This window comes from Mustelus asterias, chromosome 14, assembly GCF_964213995.1.
Source record: "Mustelus asterias chromosome 14, sMusAst1.hap1.1, whole genome shotgun sequence".
Taxonomy (NCBI): Eukaryota; Metazoa; Chordata; class Chondrichthyes; order Carcharhiniformes; family Triakidae; genus Mustelus; species Mustelus asterias.
In genome coordinates, this window is record NC_135814.1 from 19,097,779 (window position 1) to 19,114,325 (window position 16,547).

General features: G+C 43.9%; 1 protein-coding gene across 1 annotated transcript in view; it reads left to right on the forward strand.

The window, feature by feature from the left end:
• LOC144503528 (protein mono-ADP-ribosyltransferase PARP14-like) overlaps positions 1-16,547 on the forward strand; it is a 49,702-nt gene that overhangs the window by 20,737 nt on the left and 12,418 nt on the right. The window contains exons 10-15 of the mRNA XM_078227970.1: positions 3,082-3,144; positions 4,041-4,217; positions 5,885-6,051; positions 7,187-7,310; positions 8,550-8,612; positions 10,130-10,306. Coding sequence (XP_078084096.1) covers positions 3,082-3,144; positions 4,041-4,217; positions 5,885-6,051; positions 7,187-7,310; positions 8,550-8,612; positions 10,130-10,306 — 771 coding nt within the window. The remainder of the gene's footprint in view (positions 1-3,081; positions 3,145-4,040; positions 4,218-5,884; positions 6,052-7,186; positions 7,311-8,549; positions 8,613-10,129; positions 10,307-16,547) is intronic.

A 16,547-nucleotide genomic window follows, 5' to 3' on the forward strand; every position in this document is an offset into this window, starting at 1 on the left:
AGCTGTTCTTGAGTCAGTTGGTACGTGACCTCAGACTTTTGTATCTTTTTCCCGACGGAATAAGGTGGAAGAGAGAGTGTCCAGGGTGTGTGGGATCCTTAATTATGCTGGCTGCTTTGCCGAGGCAGCGGGAAGTATAGACAGAGTCAATGGATGGGAGGCTGGTTTGCGTGATGGATTGGGCTACATTCATGACCTTTTGTAGTTTCTTGTGGTCTTGGGCAGAGCAGGAGCCGTACCAAGCTGTGATACAACCTGTGCCAAGTCACAATTAGTGAGTTGAAGGGATATGGGGAATGGACAGGAAAGTGGAGCTGAGGCTGAGACAAGATCAGCCATGATCGTATTGAATGGCGGAGTTGGCTCAAGGGGCTGAATTGCCTACTCCTAGTTCTTATTGAATTGCTTGTGCCACTGCAGCCACTCCCTTCTCTGAGCTTGCGTTGAGGACCTCTTGTGCCCCTCTGTAAAAACATTGCTCCTCTCCCCCTTGTGGCCTCCTGGACTAAAGCCCCCAGCGGCCACATCAGACAACCAGGAGCCCTGCTGCTCCGTTTGGGATGCTTTGCCTGGAAGCCAATTGTCGCAGCTGCCTTTGAGAAGGCCAGGCGGCTTTTGCATTTTGCAGCCCTAGCTGGTAGCTGTGCTGGGCAAACACAATCCTGGGCCCACTGTGCAGGCACTCGGCAGTGTGACTGCTGATGGGCCACCTACTGAAATAATTGCAATGACGAAACGGCACGAGGTTTGCATGCCTCCACAGGACTGTGCGCAGGTAGTTACAAATCACCATCCCCGGGGTCCCGCAGCAGGAGCAATCCGATATTTAGCCCTCAATCCTGTAACCTGACAGATCTGCCGCATTCCCATTAACGTTCCAGAGGAGATGAAACAAAAGTGAAAGGAAAGCGAATGGCAGTCTGTGATTTTTGCTTCGAAGGTTGACTGTAGTGGGGTGGGGCTGGTGTGTGTGGTGCGGGGCAGGGAGGGGAGGTGGTTCTGATTTGGATCTCTGGGACTTTATTTTTGATATTTGAAATTCAATTACCTGGTTCCCCCTTAGCTTGAAATTGAGCACCATGAGTCCAACCGCGGTATGGTGGCACAGTGGTTAGCACTGCTGCCTCACAGTAGCAGGGACCCGGGTTCGATTCCAGCCTCGGGTCACTGACTGTGTGGAGTTTGCACACTATCTCCGTGTCTGCATGGGTTTCCTCCGGGTGCTCTGGTTTCCTCCCACTCTCCAAAGATGTGCAAGCTAGTTGGATTGGCCATGCTAAATTGCCCCTTAGTGTCCCAAGATATATAAGTTAGGGGAATTAGTGAGATAAATATGTGGGGTTATGGGGGTATGGCCTGGGTGAGATGCTCTGTTGGAATGTTGATGCAGACTGAATGGCCTCCTGCACCGTAGGGATGCTATAATTCTATGTACACTGTTAAAACATGGAGTGTGGAGTTTTGTACGTGTCCAGAGAAAGAATTTGGAGGAAAATTTTGAGAGCTCACCCCATACTGCATTTTGATTATTTGGAAATGAATGATAATTTCTTTACATAAATCGATTACATAATGCCGAATTGACAGCATTTAATGAGATAAATAAGAATTTTCATTGGAATTTACAGTATATTGCAGTGGTCAGTATAAATCTTGATGGTTGTGACTGCTTTATTGAGATGTGTGTCCGATACTTCGTATTAATACATTAATTGACTTAATTTATTGTTAATGTGCTTGTGAAATTGCCAAGATATGGAAATTAAATAGAAAGGAGCATTGCAGTGATGGCACGTTTTAATTAATTAACTAATTGATTGTTTGACTAAAACAAATAAACTGAGATTTGTCCCAGTGCAGAGATGGGGAGCAAGAAGGGAGGGGGATCTCTCATAAGCCTGCTCCTGGGCCTGGCCAAGAGATCCAGGTAGCGAGCGATGGAGCATCCGACCCAACTGTGCGCCTCTACTATGGCTATATTCCCGACTGGGTGAGGGAGCACACATTGTCCATCGACATGCTTCAAGCTTTCCGGTGGGGACTGGTAATGACATTTCGGTTTAGTCCATTAAGTTTCCTTTGGCATTTTGTTTTAGATACAGTGCCCCATTAGAGGCGGTCACCCCCCTGTCTTTTGTGTTTAATTTATTAATTTTTGGTTTATACTATTCAGAAAGTACATTGAGATTTGTGATCAGAACCAGTGCCAATCTTTTGGATGGAGTTGTCATAAAAAGAAGGTTCTCTCTGGCCAACAGCAAAATACTGCGGATGCTGGAATCTGAAACAAAAGCAGAAAATGCTGGAAAATCCCAGCAGGTCTGACAACATCTGTGGGGAGAGAATAAGATCAACTTTTTGAATCTGGATGACATGAAAGGGTCATCCAGACTCGAAATGTTGGCTCTATTCTCTCCACAGATGCTATGAGTTGGAGACGCTGGCTTTGGACTGGGGTGGGCACAGTAAGAAGTCTCACAATACCAGGTTAAAGTCCAACAGGTTTATGTGGAATCACGAGCTTTCGGAGCGCTGTTCCTTCATCAGGTGAGACCTGTTGGACTTTAACCTGGTGTTGTGAGACTTCTTACTGTGTCCACAGATGCTGTCAGACCTGCTGAGATTTTCCAGCATTTTCTACTTTTGTTTCTCTCTGGCTATTTTTTCCGGGTGCTTTTGATTTTGGAATTGATGGTAAACTCCCTCAATTGGTTTTGTCCCTGTCCTCTCAGAATGCACATCAACTGCAGCTGAGGTGATGCCACTACTGGCTGGATAATAGGAGGCACTTGCCTATCTTGGAGATGATTTTTCCTCCCTCGTTTTGAGGAGGTTCCTTTGTTTTCCCAGCCTAGGCTTCGACTGGAATTAGAAACTTTGCAGTTTCCAGATTAAACCATTCCATCTTCTGTACATTCCTTTCACCTCTTTGCTGTAACAACATTAAATATAAGTGAAGAAACGAAAGGCTGCATGTTGTGAGCACTGACAGTGGATGCAGAGAAAGCTTCCCCAAAGTTATTTGTCATGAATAAAAGTGCATTGGATATTGACGCATTTGTTTACCATTGTTTTTTTAAGGTGTCTCTGGGGCAATATTTGCAGCAGCTGGCAATACTGTCATGGATGAATGCAAGCAATTGGGTAAGTTACAGATATATGGAGGCAACTTTTTCCATTCCGCCCGTCACGGGAATCGTAGCAGGCGAGGGGCGTCCAATGGAAAGGCCTGTTGACCTCGGGCAGGATTTTCCAGTTTCGGGTCGAGCACGGCCGAAAATCCCCGCCCAAGCACTTATATAGGCAGCTAAACACATACTGCCGGAATTTTACTGCCCCGGCCGCCGTAGGAATTGGAGCAGGCGAGGGGCGGACAATGGAAAGGTCCATTGACCATAGGCGGGCCACGTAAAAGTCCTCAGGCGGGATTCTCCGGTTTTCGGGGGAGCGCGGCCAGAGGATCCCACCCCATAACTTCTATGTTTGTGACCATGATTGAAGGTTGACTGAGCCTTATTTGTTTCTGTGGTATTGGACAAGAGGACCTGACGGTATGATGAGAGTGTTCAAACGATGTAACTATGTCAGTCAGTCAAATTAGCCATTGTTTTCATCAGTCGATAAAGTTAAAACTTGGAAATTGAAACAGTTCCTAGATACAGTCCAGTCCCAGTCTTTCTGCAGTCATTTAGGCATTCTGACTTATGAAATCACATTGCCTTGCCTATAGACCATAATCGTAGCTAATTAGTCTGCCATAAACATTATTAAAACAAGAGTGTCTATTTATTGATTGTAAAGCACTTTGGGACATGGTGAGTTGTAAAAGGCACCATATAAATGTTGTTTTGATTTTTTCTAACACCCATAAAGCACGAAAGTTTATTTATTAATGTCACAAGTCAGCTTACATTAACACAGCAATGAAGTTACTGTGAAAATGTCTTCATCTTTTCATCAGTATTATTAAGTTTCATGCTTCCATAAGTAGAGAAAATGAATATGACTTTCATTTAACTTTATGCCTCCGATTTCTTTAGGTTCTCAGCCTAATGGTGGTGTTGTAGTTACCGGAAGTGGGAACCTCTCCTGCGATTACATCATTCATATGGTCGGTCAGACTAATCTTGCTCTGATAACAGCCTCGGTAGAAAAAGTATTGCTGGAATGTGAAAACCATCAGGTTACCACAGTATCGTTCCCTGCCCTAGGAACAGGTAACTGCTGTTGGAGCAGCAAGATTTTCACCTCTTTGCCTCCTCCGCTTCTCTGCTCCCCCACAGGTGTTGTTTGCTGCTGAGAAACAGTTCCATGAGGACGAGTGTGCCTCCAGCACCTCTCCCAAATGACCGTTATTCATATGTGTCTCTTCACAGTGGACATTATCTGGCTATTCAGCTGTAGTGGTATCACAACCAGACATAATTCCTTCTCCAACACATCATACGTAGAGCAGCTGTAATCATGAATAGCAATCAGATACAAAACATTAGGGCAAATGTTTCACTCCCTAATTTTTGGAGACCAGTATTGGGGATATCACATCCTCAGCTGCTTCCTTGGCTGAGGTTAACTAAGCAGAGACAGGGGATCAAAGTGAAGAACCATCTTGTCTCAATGGCTCAGTCTGATCACCGAACATTGCTTCCTCATTATTTTCAGCTTCCATGTCAGAACTTTATTTCCCAGACTTCCTCCCTGGATGAAGTGCGTCATGTTAAGAATATTCTAATCATGAGCTGTGTGCTTGTTCAGTGCTCACTGACAAATAGTCAAAAGAAATTCTAAATGAGTGACTCATTTGAATGATGGATCCCAGCAATTTGATTTACACAACTGTTGATTTATCGGAACTACCTAGACTTGCACAACCTGTGCACAATCATAAGTGTAGGTATAGTAGAGGAGATGGTCGCACAAAAGACCTGAGGTTGATCTGCATAGCTGCAGATTAAATGAATAAATAATTGCTACGTTAAAAAAGTTAAATGCCATTAATTTACATACCATATCAATAATAAATAAGCAAATGGGTTAATTCATATGAATTGATTAATTCATGTCTCATTGAATGTGATGGGGAGGCGCTGGTCTAGTGGTACAAAGAACAAAGAACAGTGCAGCACAGGAAACAGGCCCTTCGGCCCTCCAAGCCTGTGCTGCTCCTTGGTCCAACTAGACCAATCGTTTGTATCCATGGTAGTAGTGCTAGACTATTAATCCAGAAACGCAGCTAATGTTCTGGGGACCGGAATTTGAATCCAGCCGCGACAGATGGTAGAATTTGATTTCAGTAAAAAATATCTGGAAGTAAGAATCTACTGATGATTGTGAAATCATTGTCAATTGTTGGAAAAACCCATCTGGTTCACTAATGTCCTTTAGGGAATCTGCCATCCTTACCTGCTCTAGTTGACATGTGACTCCAGAGCCACAGCAATGTGGTTGACTCTCAACTGCCCTTTGAACAAGGGCAACTAGGGACGGGCAATAAATGCTGGCCAGCCAGGGATGCCCATGTCCCATGAATGAATAAAATAAAAAAAATGAGGCCTTGTGGCACAGTGGTAACATCCCTACCATTGGACTTCAAGCTCTGGGTTTGAGTCCAGTAAGAAGTCTCACAACACCAGGTTAAAGTCCAACAACAGGTTAAAGTCCAGTGTCAGGCCAGGTTCAGTGTGGTTCAATGGGCTGATAATCAGCTCAGGGATCCTTCCAGCAGTATTCTCAAAAGGATTAAAAGCAGTGTGGGTATGAAGATATGCTTGGAAAAAATTAAATGTGATACTGAAAGTAAAATTCAATAATTTGAGCAAAGACATGTTGTTCCTCTTCTGGTTTTAGTCTGTTTTTTATTAATTTTGCTCATGTTCTTTTCCAGGTCTGGGAGGAATGAAACCACAGGACGCTATTGAAAGCATGTTGACTGGATTTGGAAATCATTTATCACAAAAGAAACCATCGGTTATTAGACGCATTTACATTGTTGTCTTCGAACGTAAAGTGTACGATGTTTTTTCTGATGTCCTCCAACGAAAATCACAACAGGTAGGAGGAGGTTCAGAATTAGCCACAGCATTCTGCAGCGTTATAACGATACTAGACAGAGGGGCATTTAAAATAAAGTGTGAGAAATGTACACATTCCGTTCCTGTCCCTTTCTGGCAAGAATACTTGCCCCCAGCCCAGAGGAATCATTTGGGCCCAATCGGCTACATTTAACCAAAGCGGAGGAAAACTGATAACTTCTTTGCCAGGCCAAAACCAGGGAACAAGAACTAGGATCCGAAAAAGCCCCAGCAAGGTTAGTTTTTCCACAAGGCGGGGAAATCAGAAGTATTTCCCTGGGTCCCACAAGGAAACCTTAGTTCTCTCAGGGCTTTGCCGCCTCTGATGCAGTGTTTACTTCACATCACATGCCAGAGATAATTCCCCTAGTGTCCTTGCAGCAGCATCTCATTGCCTTTGCTGGCCTTATTTGTCAGGACGCCAGCAAGTTAATGAGATAGAAGCAAAATGCTGCGGATGCTGGAAATCTGGAATTTTAAAAAATACAAAAAATGGTGAAAAAACTCAGCATGTCTGGCAGCATCTGTGGAGAGAGAAAAAGAGTTAATGTTTCAACTCCCCGTGACTCTTAAAAACAAGTTCATGAGGCCTGACCATTTAGATCAGCTGCTCCTTGATGGGTTCGTGTTTTGCTTTTGCCGTCCGAAAATTAAAATCGCGTCTTGTGTAAGTGAAAATCGTGGAACAGACTGAATGTTTTGCTCTCTTGTTCAGAAAAAAGCACACACGGAAAGAAAGAAAATAATCTTATCATAGAATCCCTACAGTGCAGAAGGAGGCCATTCGGCCCACCGAGTCTACACCGGCTCTGCGACAGAGCATCGCACCCAGGCCCTATCCCCGCAACCCCACGCATTTACCATAGCTAATCCCCCTAACCTACAAATCTTGGGACACTAAGAGGCAATTTAGCATTGCCAGTCTACCTAACCTGCGCATCTTTGGACTGTGGGAGGAAACCGGAGCACCGGGAGGAAACCCACGCAGACATGGGGAGAACGTGTAAAATCCACAGTCACCCAAATAGGAATTGAACCCGGCTCCCTAGCGCTGTGAGGCAGCAGTGCTAACCATTGTGTCTAATGTTTTTAAAACTCACAATTTTTTTCTTTAGACGTGGAACCCTACAGAAATAAACTTTGGCACAGTAAAAGTGATAGCTGTGCAAGGTGACATCACAGCAGAACAGACTGACGCAATTGTAAACAGCACAACTGTCAACCTTAACCGCAAGAATGGTGAGTGGCAATGTTTTGTTCAGCTATCTATTTTTCAACAACAATGGCCTGTACCTTCTGGTTCCCCACTGTCAAATTTAGGGGCTACCCCAATGATGCACTGGGGGATCTCTCTTGGAAGCTTCCAGGTAAGGGTTTACCCGGCAATTGTCCAGGAGGACTAACTTCCGCTGGTCATTTGTACTGGGCTGGGAACCACCAGACAAAGCCATTTACATCATTAAATTCGGATGTTGCTGCTATTGTTATGCTAATAATTACTCTGAAAGAGTTAAAAGGAATAAAAACACTTCTAACTACATCGTAATTATTTTAAACACCCAGACTGAGCCTCACACCAGACACCCCGACACCTGAACTCTAGGGGAGCCCACACAGCCTGTCCCCCCTGCAAGAAAGGCCTACCCTCTTTGGCATTCCCCAACCACACAAGATTGTCCAGCCCCCCTCCCTCCCCGAATAGACCAGGCCCGACACCCACACTCATACGTCCCCTCAATGTCCGACACTCCCTCCGCCTGAAGTCTGACACCCCCTCCCAAAGATGTCTGACCCACCTTTGATATCCATCCTCCCCCGATGTCTGAATACCCCCCATGTCCCACTCCTCCCCCTTTTCCGACTCCCCCACAATGTCCGACTCTCCTCCCCAATGTCCGACACCCCCATGTCTAATTCTCTCCCGATGTCCATTTCCCTCGATGCCTGAATCCCCCACCATGCAACCCACCTTCATGTTAACTTTCTATGATTCCCCAAGTGAATGTGTTAATTCGGTCTGGGGACAAGTTCCAGGTGCACCTGCACTCTCTTTCCAAGTGAGCTTTACTGCTCGTGATCCCTGACATTGAGTGTTGGCAAGCTGCCTTCACCTGATGTCCACACCTTCATCAGGCGTCACAGCAAAGTGAATGGGAGTGGCAATGCTGTCAAGTTCCTCTCCCCCAACTCCCTCTCCTCCCTCAATTCCCTGGCCTAACCTGAAGCTAAAGCGAGTTAAAAGCAGTGGCCAGCAACCGAGCACTGACTTCTTGTCTGCAGGTGACATTTGACCAAGAAGAAGTGGAAAGAATGGGAAAAGGAAGGTTCATGGCCTCATTGGAGATTGATATTCCATCCCTTGCTCATGGTAAAACAACATGGTGGTCTTCAGTTCCATGGACAAATCTACTGAAATTTACAGTTCTTCGGTACAAAAGTTGCTTTTCAGCATCAGTAACTAACTTCTCTACCTTACAGGGGTTTCTGGTGCTATTCTGAAAGCAGCTGGCCAGTCAGTGGTGGATGAATGTAATCAACTGGGTGAGTAACTGTAGAGTATCTTCCTCAATCTTCATGTGCACGAGTGCTAGCTCTGAATGAGCTGTGTTTTATAGGAAGGATGATAGGCTCTGAAGACGAGTCACGCAGACTCAAAATGTTACGTCTGTTTCTCTCTCCACTGATGCTGAGTTTTGCAGCGTTATCTGTTTTTATTTATCATTATTAGCTATTATTAATAGTTTGGATAGTTGTTTATCAGGAGATAAACAGGAGCCCTAGAGTTCAGAACAGATAGGAGGTCATTTCAAAATTATTTTTCAATGAACTGCAATCCAAATGAGGTAATTTTATTTAAACAGAAAAGACTTTGTTAAATTCCAGGTCTTGATATAATTCAAACATGTAATTGAAATGAAAATCCACAAAATTAATAACAATATCTAAAACTACTCTGAAGTAGGAACAGTAACGGAATCATTTTAAGTGTGATTTTGTTTTTCGATTAATGGATCATTTTCTGCTTGGAATTCTTATGTGGACCAAATCATGGCTGACGAAATTTAATGTAGGTTAATGAATATGACTGCGCGTGGGAAGGAAAAATGGGTAGAATATGGAATCCATTAATGATGGTGGAATAGCTAACCCTAACCCCACATATTTACCCTGCCAATTCCCCTGACACTCAGGGACAATTTAGCATGGCTAATCCAACTGACCTGCACTTTTTTGGACTGTGGGAGGAAACCCACGCAGATACGGGGAGAATGTGCACACTCCACACAAATAGTCACTCAAGGCCGGAATTGAATCCAGGTCCCTGGCGCTGTGAGGAAGCAGTGCTAACCACTGTGCTGACCGTATAAGTCAGAGGAAGTAATGATCAAGGTCTCAAAGTTCAGTTCGAGTGTCAGAGATCTGAATTGTAGTGCCTTGAAAGGAGGCGTCTGACAGATGACCTTAAAGGCGGACAAATGGAAGTTAAAGGAATGGAGATTGTAATTCTGTAACACTGCTGAAAATTAATTTGCAAGAATAGGACTAGAAAACGCAGATTTAATCTTGCTGAAATGTAAGTTTGAGATATCAGGAAACTCATCTGCACACACACCAATACAGGGAATAAATTGCCAGACAGAGTAGTGAAAAAACTCTCGAACTATTTAAGGAACAATTCGGGCCAGAATTCTCCTGTCTCACCCACCACGGGAATCATAGCAGACGGGACAGAAAATTCAGCAGATCATTCAAAGGTCTGTTGAGTTTGGAGGGGAACTTCCAGACTTGGGGCGTGTGGGACCGGAGAACCCCACCCTGGATGTTGCAATTGAGAGGATTCGAGGTTATGCTGGATGGAATAATTTGCTGGTTCAAATGGTTTTCCATATTCTAAGTTGTCACCTCCTGAAGTATTGAGTAATACATCTTATTAAGAGAAACATCCATTGGTTTTTTTCAACTCGCAGAGTGAGGTTAACAATGTGCCACCAATGAGTTATTCCATTGATGACAATGGTAATTTTACCTTAACTTAAGCTTCTCTTTTTCCATCATAGGAGTCCAAAGCAGTGAAAGTATTGTGACAACAACGGCAGGAAACCTCCGAGTTAAATACATTCTCCATCTGGTCGAGTGGACGAAGACAAAAGATACAAAAGCATCGTTTGACAAAGTTTTGGAACAATGTGAAAATTTGAAACTAAGTTCAGTGTCTTTTCCAGCAATAGGAGCAGGTCGGTTTCAATACAAGTGCATTTGGTAGATTGAGTGCCTGTAAATAAGCACATATGTTATAAAGTCATAGAATCATAGAGGTTTACAGCATGGAAACAGGCCCTTCGGCCCAACTTGTCCATGCTGCCCTCTTTTTTACCACTAAGCGAGTCGCAATTGCCCGCATTTGCCCATATCCCTCTATACCCATCTTACCCATGTAATTGTCTAAATGCTTTTTAAAAGACAAAATTGTACCCGCCTCTACTACTACCTCTGACAGCTTGTTCCAGACACTCATCACCCTCTGTGTGAAAAAATTGCTCTTCTGGACCCTTTTCTCTCCCCTCTCACCCTAAACCTCTAGTTTTTGACTCCCCTACCTTTGGGAAAAGATGTTGACTATCTAGCTGATCTATGCCCCTCATTATTTTATAGACCTCTATAGGTCTACAGAGTATGGTGTAACTTGGTCAAGTCACTGTAATGTGAGGCTTCTGCACTCCCAAGTAAAACACACAAGTTTGAAAGAGAATCTGTGCTGATATTGACACTCAAACCTCATGCTGATTGTGGGTTTACTCTTCTTAAAACTCCAGAATTTAGAAATTCATTTGGAGGGTGATCCTTTCTGAAACCTGGGATGGGATTTTCCAGCCCCTCCCACCAGCAGTATCTTCCTGTCCTGCTGAAGGTGATCCCCCTCACCGGTGGTGGGACTGAAAAGCCACACAAAACACCATAGATATTGGCGAGACTGGAAGATCCGACCAGCAGCCAATAACAAGTTTCCTTCACTGCCAGAAAGCCCTCCACAGTGGGTGGATGGGGATGGGTGAGAGAGGGGTGGAAAATTAGAAAACCCAACTCCAAGTTTGACATTGACAGCTCCCAGGAAATATCCACGAGGGATAGTCCCAGCTTCTATTAAAATTCAAGGTGTAAAAAGTACATTCAAATATTTGAAAGATCTTGTACCAGTTAAGATGTCATAGTAGAAACATAGAATCATAGAAACCCTACAGTACAGAAAGAGGCCATTTGGCCCATCGAGTCTGCACCGACCACAATCCCACCTAGGCCCTACCCCCATATCCCTACATATTTTACCCACTAATTCCTCTAATCTACGCACCCCAGGACACTAAAGGGCAATTTTAGCATGGCCAATCAACCTAACCCGCACATCTTTGGACTGTGGGAGGAAACCGGAGCACCCGGAGGAAACCCACGCAGACATGAGGAGAATGTGCAAACTCCACACAGACAGTGGCCCAAGCCGGGAATCGAACCCAGGTCCCTGGAGCTGTGAAGCAGCAGTGCTAACCACTATGCTACCGTGTCGCAGTGGCCACAGAAACATAAATGGTTCACCTAATGCTTAAAGGAACAAAATCAGGCATGCTTAGATGACAAACGGTCGTCTGGACTCGAAGCGTCAGCTCTTTTCTCTCCTTACAGATGCTTCCAAACCTGCTGAGATTTTCCAACATTTTCTCTGTTGGTTTCAGATTCCAACAACCGCAGTAATTTGCTTTTATGCTTAGATGATGGGATCTGTATGTCACTCCAGCTCCCACAACAACATCTTAATTGCCGTCTGAAGTGGCCTAGCAAGGCTCTAAGTTATATTAAACTGCAATATAGAAAGAATAGCAAAAGAATAAACAACTCAGTTGTGACCAAGCTAACAGCGAGTCATGTCAAAGGTGCACCCAATCCAGCTGACCCTGTATGCTAATATCTGTGGACTTCTGCCAAGGCTGGAGTGTCATACAGACTAGCTTGAGCTAGTTATGCTTACAGAATCATAACAATCCATCAACACCCCAAACTCCTTCCATCTCTGAACTTGTGTATGTCATCCAGTCCCACTGGCTCACCAGATGTTCTTTTCACTGAAGCAGTAATTGAATATCTGAGAGGCATGTTCAAAATGGTGAAAGGTTTTGAACAGGTAAGTAGGAAAAAAGTTACTTCCAATGGACGATAAGGGCAGAACTTTAAGACCATCACCAAAAGAACAAAGGGGGTGGTTATAAAAGGTGAAATAAAAACTCAGAGTGTTTCTCAGGCATGGAAATAGTCACAATAACTTTTAAAGGAAAGTGAAATATCGGGAAAATGAGATTACGGTGAGAGATACTTCAAAGAATTGGCATAGTCATAATGACATGATCAATCTCCCTCTGTCCATTTAGATTCTAAGATCCAATTCCTTTTCTTTTTTGAAGCTAAGTTAAATGGTAATCCACAATATTAAATTCATTTCTGCCCACTCTTTCAGATTTAAAAGCTTTAAAATCTCTGTTTTAGTTTACCTTATGCTAGGAAAACAAAGGTAGTTTGGGATGGAGTTCAAAAACAGGGAGGTTATGTTGCAGCTGTATAAGGTGCTGGTGAGGCCACACCTGGAGTACTGTGTACAGTTTTGGTCTCCTTACTTGAGAAAGGATATACTGGCACTGGAGGGAGTGCAGAGGAGATTCACTAGGTTGATCCCGGAGTTGAGAGGGTTAGCTTATAAGGAGAGATTGAGTAGACTGGGACTATACTCATTGGAATTCAAAAGAATGAGGGGGGATCTTATAAAAACATACAAGATTATGAAGGGAATAGATAAGATAGAAGCAGGGAAGTTGTTTCCACTGGCGGGTGAAACTAGAACTAGGGGGCATGGCCTCAAAATAAGGGGGAGCAGATTTAGGACTGAGTTGAGGAGGAACTTCTTCACCCAAAGGGTTGTGAATCTGTGCAATTCCCTGCCCAGTGAAGCAGTTGAGGCTACCTCATTGAATGTTTTTAAGGCAAGGATAGATCAATTTTTGAACAGTGAAAGAATTAAGGGTTATTGCGAGCGGGCAGGTAAGTGGGGCTGAGTCCACAAAAAGATCAGCCATGATCTTATTGAATGGCGGAGTGGGCCCAAGGGGCCAGATGGCCGACTCCTGCTCCTAGTTCTTATGTTCTTATTAAGGGATTTACATTTGTATTGATAAACATTAGAAATAATGTTTAGTTTTACATTTGTGTAATGTTTAAAGCATTGACCAGCAGGATTAAGGAAAATCCCAAGGCTTTTTATACATATATAAAGAGCAAGAGGGTAATCAGGGAGAGGGTTGGCCCACTCAAGGACAAGGGAGGGAATCTATGCGTGGAACCAGAGGAAATGGGTGAGGTATTAAATGAGTACTTTGCGTCAGTATTCACCAAAGAGAAGGACTTGGTGGATGATGAGTCTGGGAAAGGATGTGTAGATAGTTTGAGTCATGTTGAGATCAAAAAGGAGAAGGTATTGGGGTTCATGAGAAACATTAAGGTAGACAAGTCCCCAGGGCCTGATGGGATATACCCCAGAATACTGAGAGAGGCAAGGGAGGAAATTGCTGGGGCCTTGAGAGAAATCTTTGTATCCTCACTGGCTACAGGGGAGGTCATGATGTGGAGATGCCGGCATTGGACTGGGGTAAACACAGTAAGAAGTTTAACAACACCAGGCTAAAGTCCAACAGGTTTATTTGGTAGCAAAAGCCACAAGCTTTTGGAGCCTTAAGCTCCTTCTTCAGGTGAGTGGGAATTCTGTTCACAAGTAGGACATATATGCCCTGTTTGTGAACAGAATTCCCACTCCCCTGAAGAAGGAGCTTAAGGCTCCGAAAGCTTGTGGCTTTTGCTACCAAATAAACCTGTTGGACTTTAACCTGATGTTGTTAAACTTCTTACAGGGGAGGTCCCAGAGGATTGGAGAATAGCCAATGTTGTTCCTTTGTTTAAGAAGGGTAGCAAGAATAATCCAGGTAATTACAGGCCAGTAAGCCTTACATCAGTGGTAGGGAAATTATTGGAGAGGATTCTTTGAGACAGGATTTATTCCCACTTGGAAATAAGTGGACGTATTAGTAAGAGGCAACATGGTTTTGTGAAGGGGAGGTCGTGTCTCATGAACTTGATCGAGTTTTTCGAAGAAATGACGAAGATGATTGATGAGGGTAGGGCAGTGGATGTTGTCTACATGGACTTCAGTAAGGCCTTTGACAAGGTCCCTCATGGCAGACTGGTGCAGAAAGTGAAGTCGCATGGGATCAGAGGTGAGCTGGTAAGGTGGATACAAAACTGGCTCGGTCAAAGAAGACAGAGGGTAGCAGTGGAAGGATGTGTTTCTGAATGGAGGGCTGTGACAAGTGGTGTTTCTCAGGGATCAGTGCTAGGATCTTTGCTGTTTGTAATATATATAAATGATTTGGAGGAAAATGTAACTGGATTGATTAGTAAGTTTGCGGACGACACAAAGGTTGGTGGATTTGCGGATAGCGATGAGGACCATCAGAGGATACAGCAGGATATAGATCAGTTGGAGACTTGGGCGGAGAGATGGCAGATGGAGTTTAATCCGGACAAATGTGAGGTAATGCATTTTGGAAGGTCTAATACAGATAGGAAATATACAGTAAATGGCAGAACCCTTAAGAATATTGATAGGCAAAGGGATCTGGGTGTACAGGTACACAGGTCACTGAAAGTGGCAATGCACGTGGAGAAGGTAGTCAAGGAGGCATACGGCATGCTTGTCTTCATCGGCCGGGGTATTGAGTTTAAAAATTGGCAAGTCATATTGTAGCTTTATAGAACCTTAGTTAGGCCACACTTGGAATATAGTGTTCAATTCTGGTCGCCACACTACCAGAAGGATGTGGAGGCTTTGGAGAGGGTACAGAAAAGATTAACCAGAATGTTGCCTGGTATGGAGGGCATTAGCTATGAGGAGAGGTTGGAGAAACTTGGTTTGTTCTCACTGGAGCGACGGAGGTTGAGGGGAGACCTGATAGAAGTCGACAAGATTATGAGAGGCATGGACAGAGTGGATAGTCAGAAGCTTTTTCCCAGGGCGGAAGAGTCAATTACTAGGGGGCATAGGTTTAAGGTGCAAGGGGCAAGGTTTAAAGGAGATGTACGAGGCTGATTTTTTACACAGAGAGTAGTGGGTGCCTGGAACTCATTGCCGGGGGAGGTAGTGGAAGCGGATATGGTAGTGACTTTTAAGGGGCGTCTTGACAAGTACATGAATAGTATGGGAATGGAGGGATATGGTCCTCAGAAGGGTAGGAAGTTTTAGTTAAGTCAGGCAGCATGGTCGGTGCAGTCTTGGAGGGCCGAAGGGCCTGTTCCTGTGCTGTAATTTTCTTTGTTCTTGTTTCTGTGCCTGGAAAGGTAATACCTATAGCTTGATTCAAGCTGGTGTTTGTGTGGAGGTGGGTTTTAATTCCAAATGTGATTCTGTTGTACTTAGAGAGGGTTACGGCTTGATGAATAAATAAGAGTAGCAGTGGTTACTTGGCAACTGGAGGCCTTTGTAAGATAGGAAAGCTTTTAAGTTTTAGTTTTAGCTGGATATATTACAGTTAAAGACAGGACACCAGGGAATGAATATCTCTCATCTCTGCCAGAAGAAAGACTGGACAGGATGGGTGGTGCAAAGAGGCAGGCTTTCCAAAGAGCTAGTTGCTGGCCAGATAATCAGGGAATTGGGACAGAAAAAAGTCTTAGTCTTAACATGACTAAGGTTAAGGGAACAGACACCAAGGTATTGTTCAGAAGAATTCAAGGAAGAGTAAATAAAGTGTTCTGAGTTAAAGAAACAACTGGAGTAACTAGATTTAAAGTGGGACAGCAGACTGCAGAGGTAAAGCAAAAGTTTGAAGCCATATTATTTGAACCTGGGTTGCTGCAGGATTAAAAACAGACTTGCATTTCTATAGCACCTTTCATGACCACAGAACATCCTGAAGTGCTCCCAACCAATGGAGTATTTTAAAAATGTAGTCACTTTTTTAATGTGGAAACCATGACAGCCAATTTGCACATCGAAAATTTCCACCAACAACAATGCGATAATGACCAGGTTATTTTTATGATGTTGAGGGAGGGATATATATTGGCCAGAACACTGGAGATAACTCCTAATCTTCTTCAAAATAGAGCCATTGGATAATTTCTGTTCTGCTGAGGAGGCAGACAGAGCCTTAGTTTAATGTCTCATCCGAACGATAGCGCCTGACAATGCAGCATTCCCTTAGTAACTCTGCGGGGTTTGAATCCAGATCCTTCTGACAAAGGTGCAAGTACAACCAGCCATTCCCTCAACACCTCCATAATCCATTAGCATGCTGTCACTCATCCTTTAGGCTTACACATGCCACCTGATGTAAGTTAGCTACTGCCTGCGGAAGTGTACCCTAAGGATATTCATAGTTTACATTA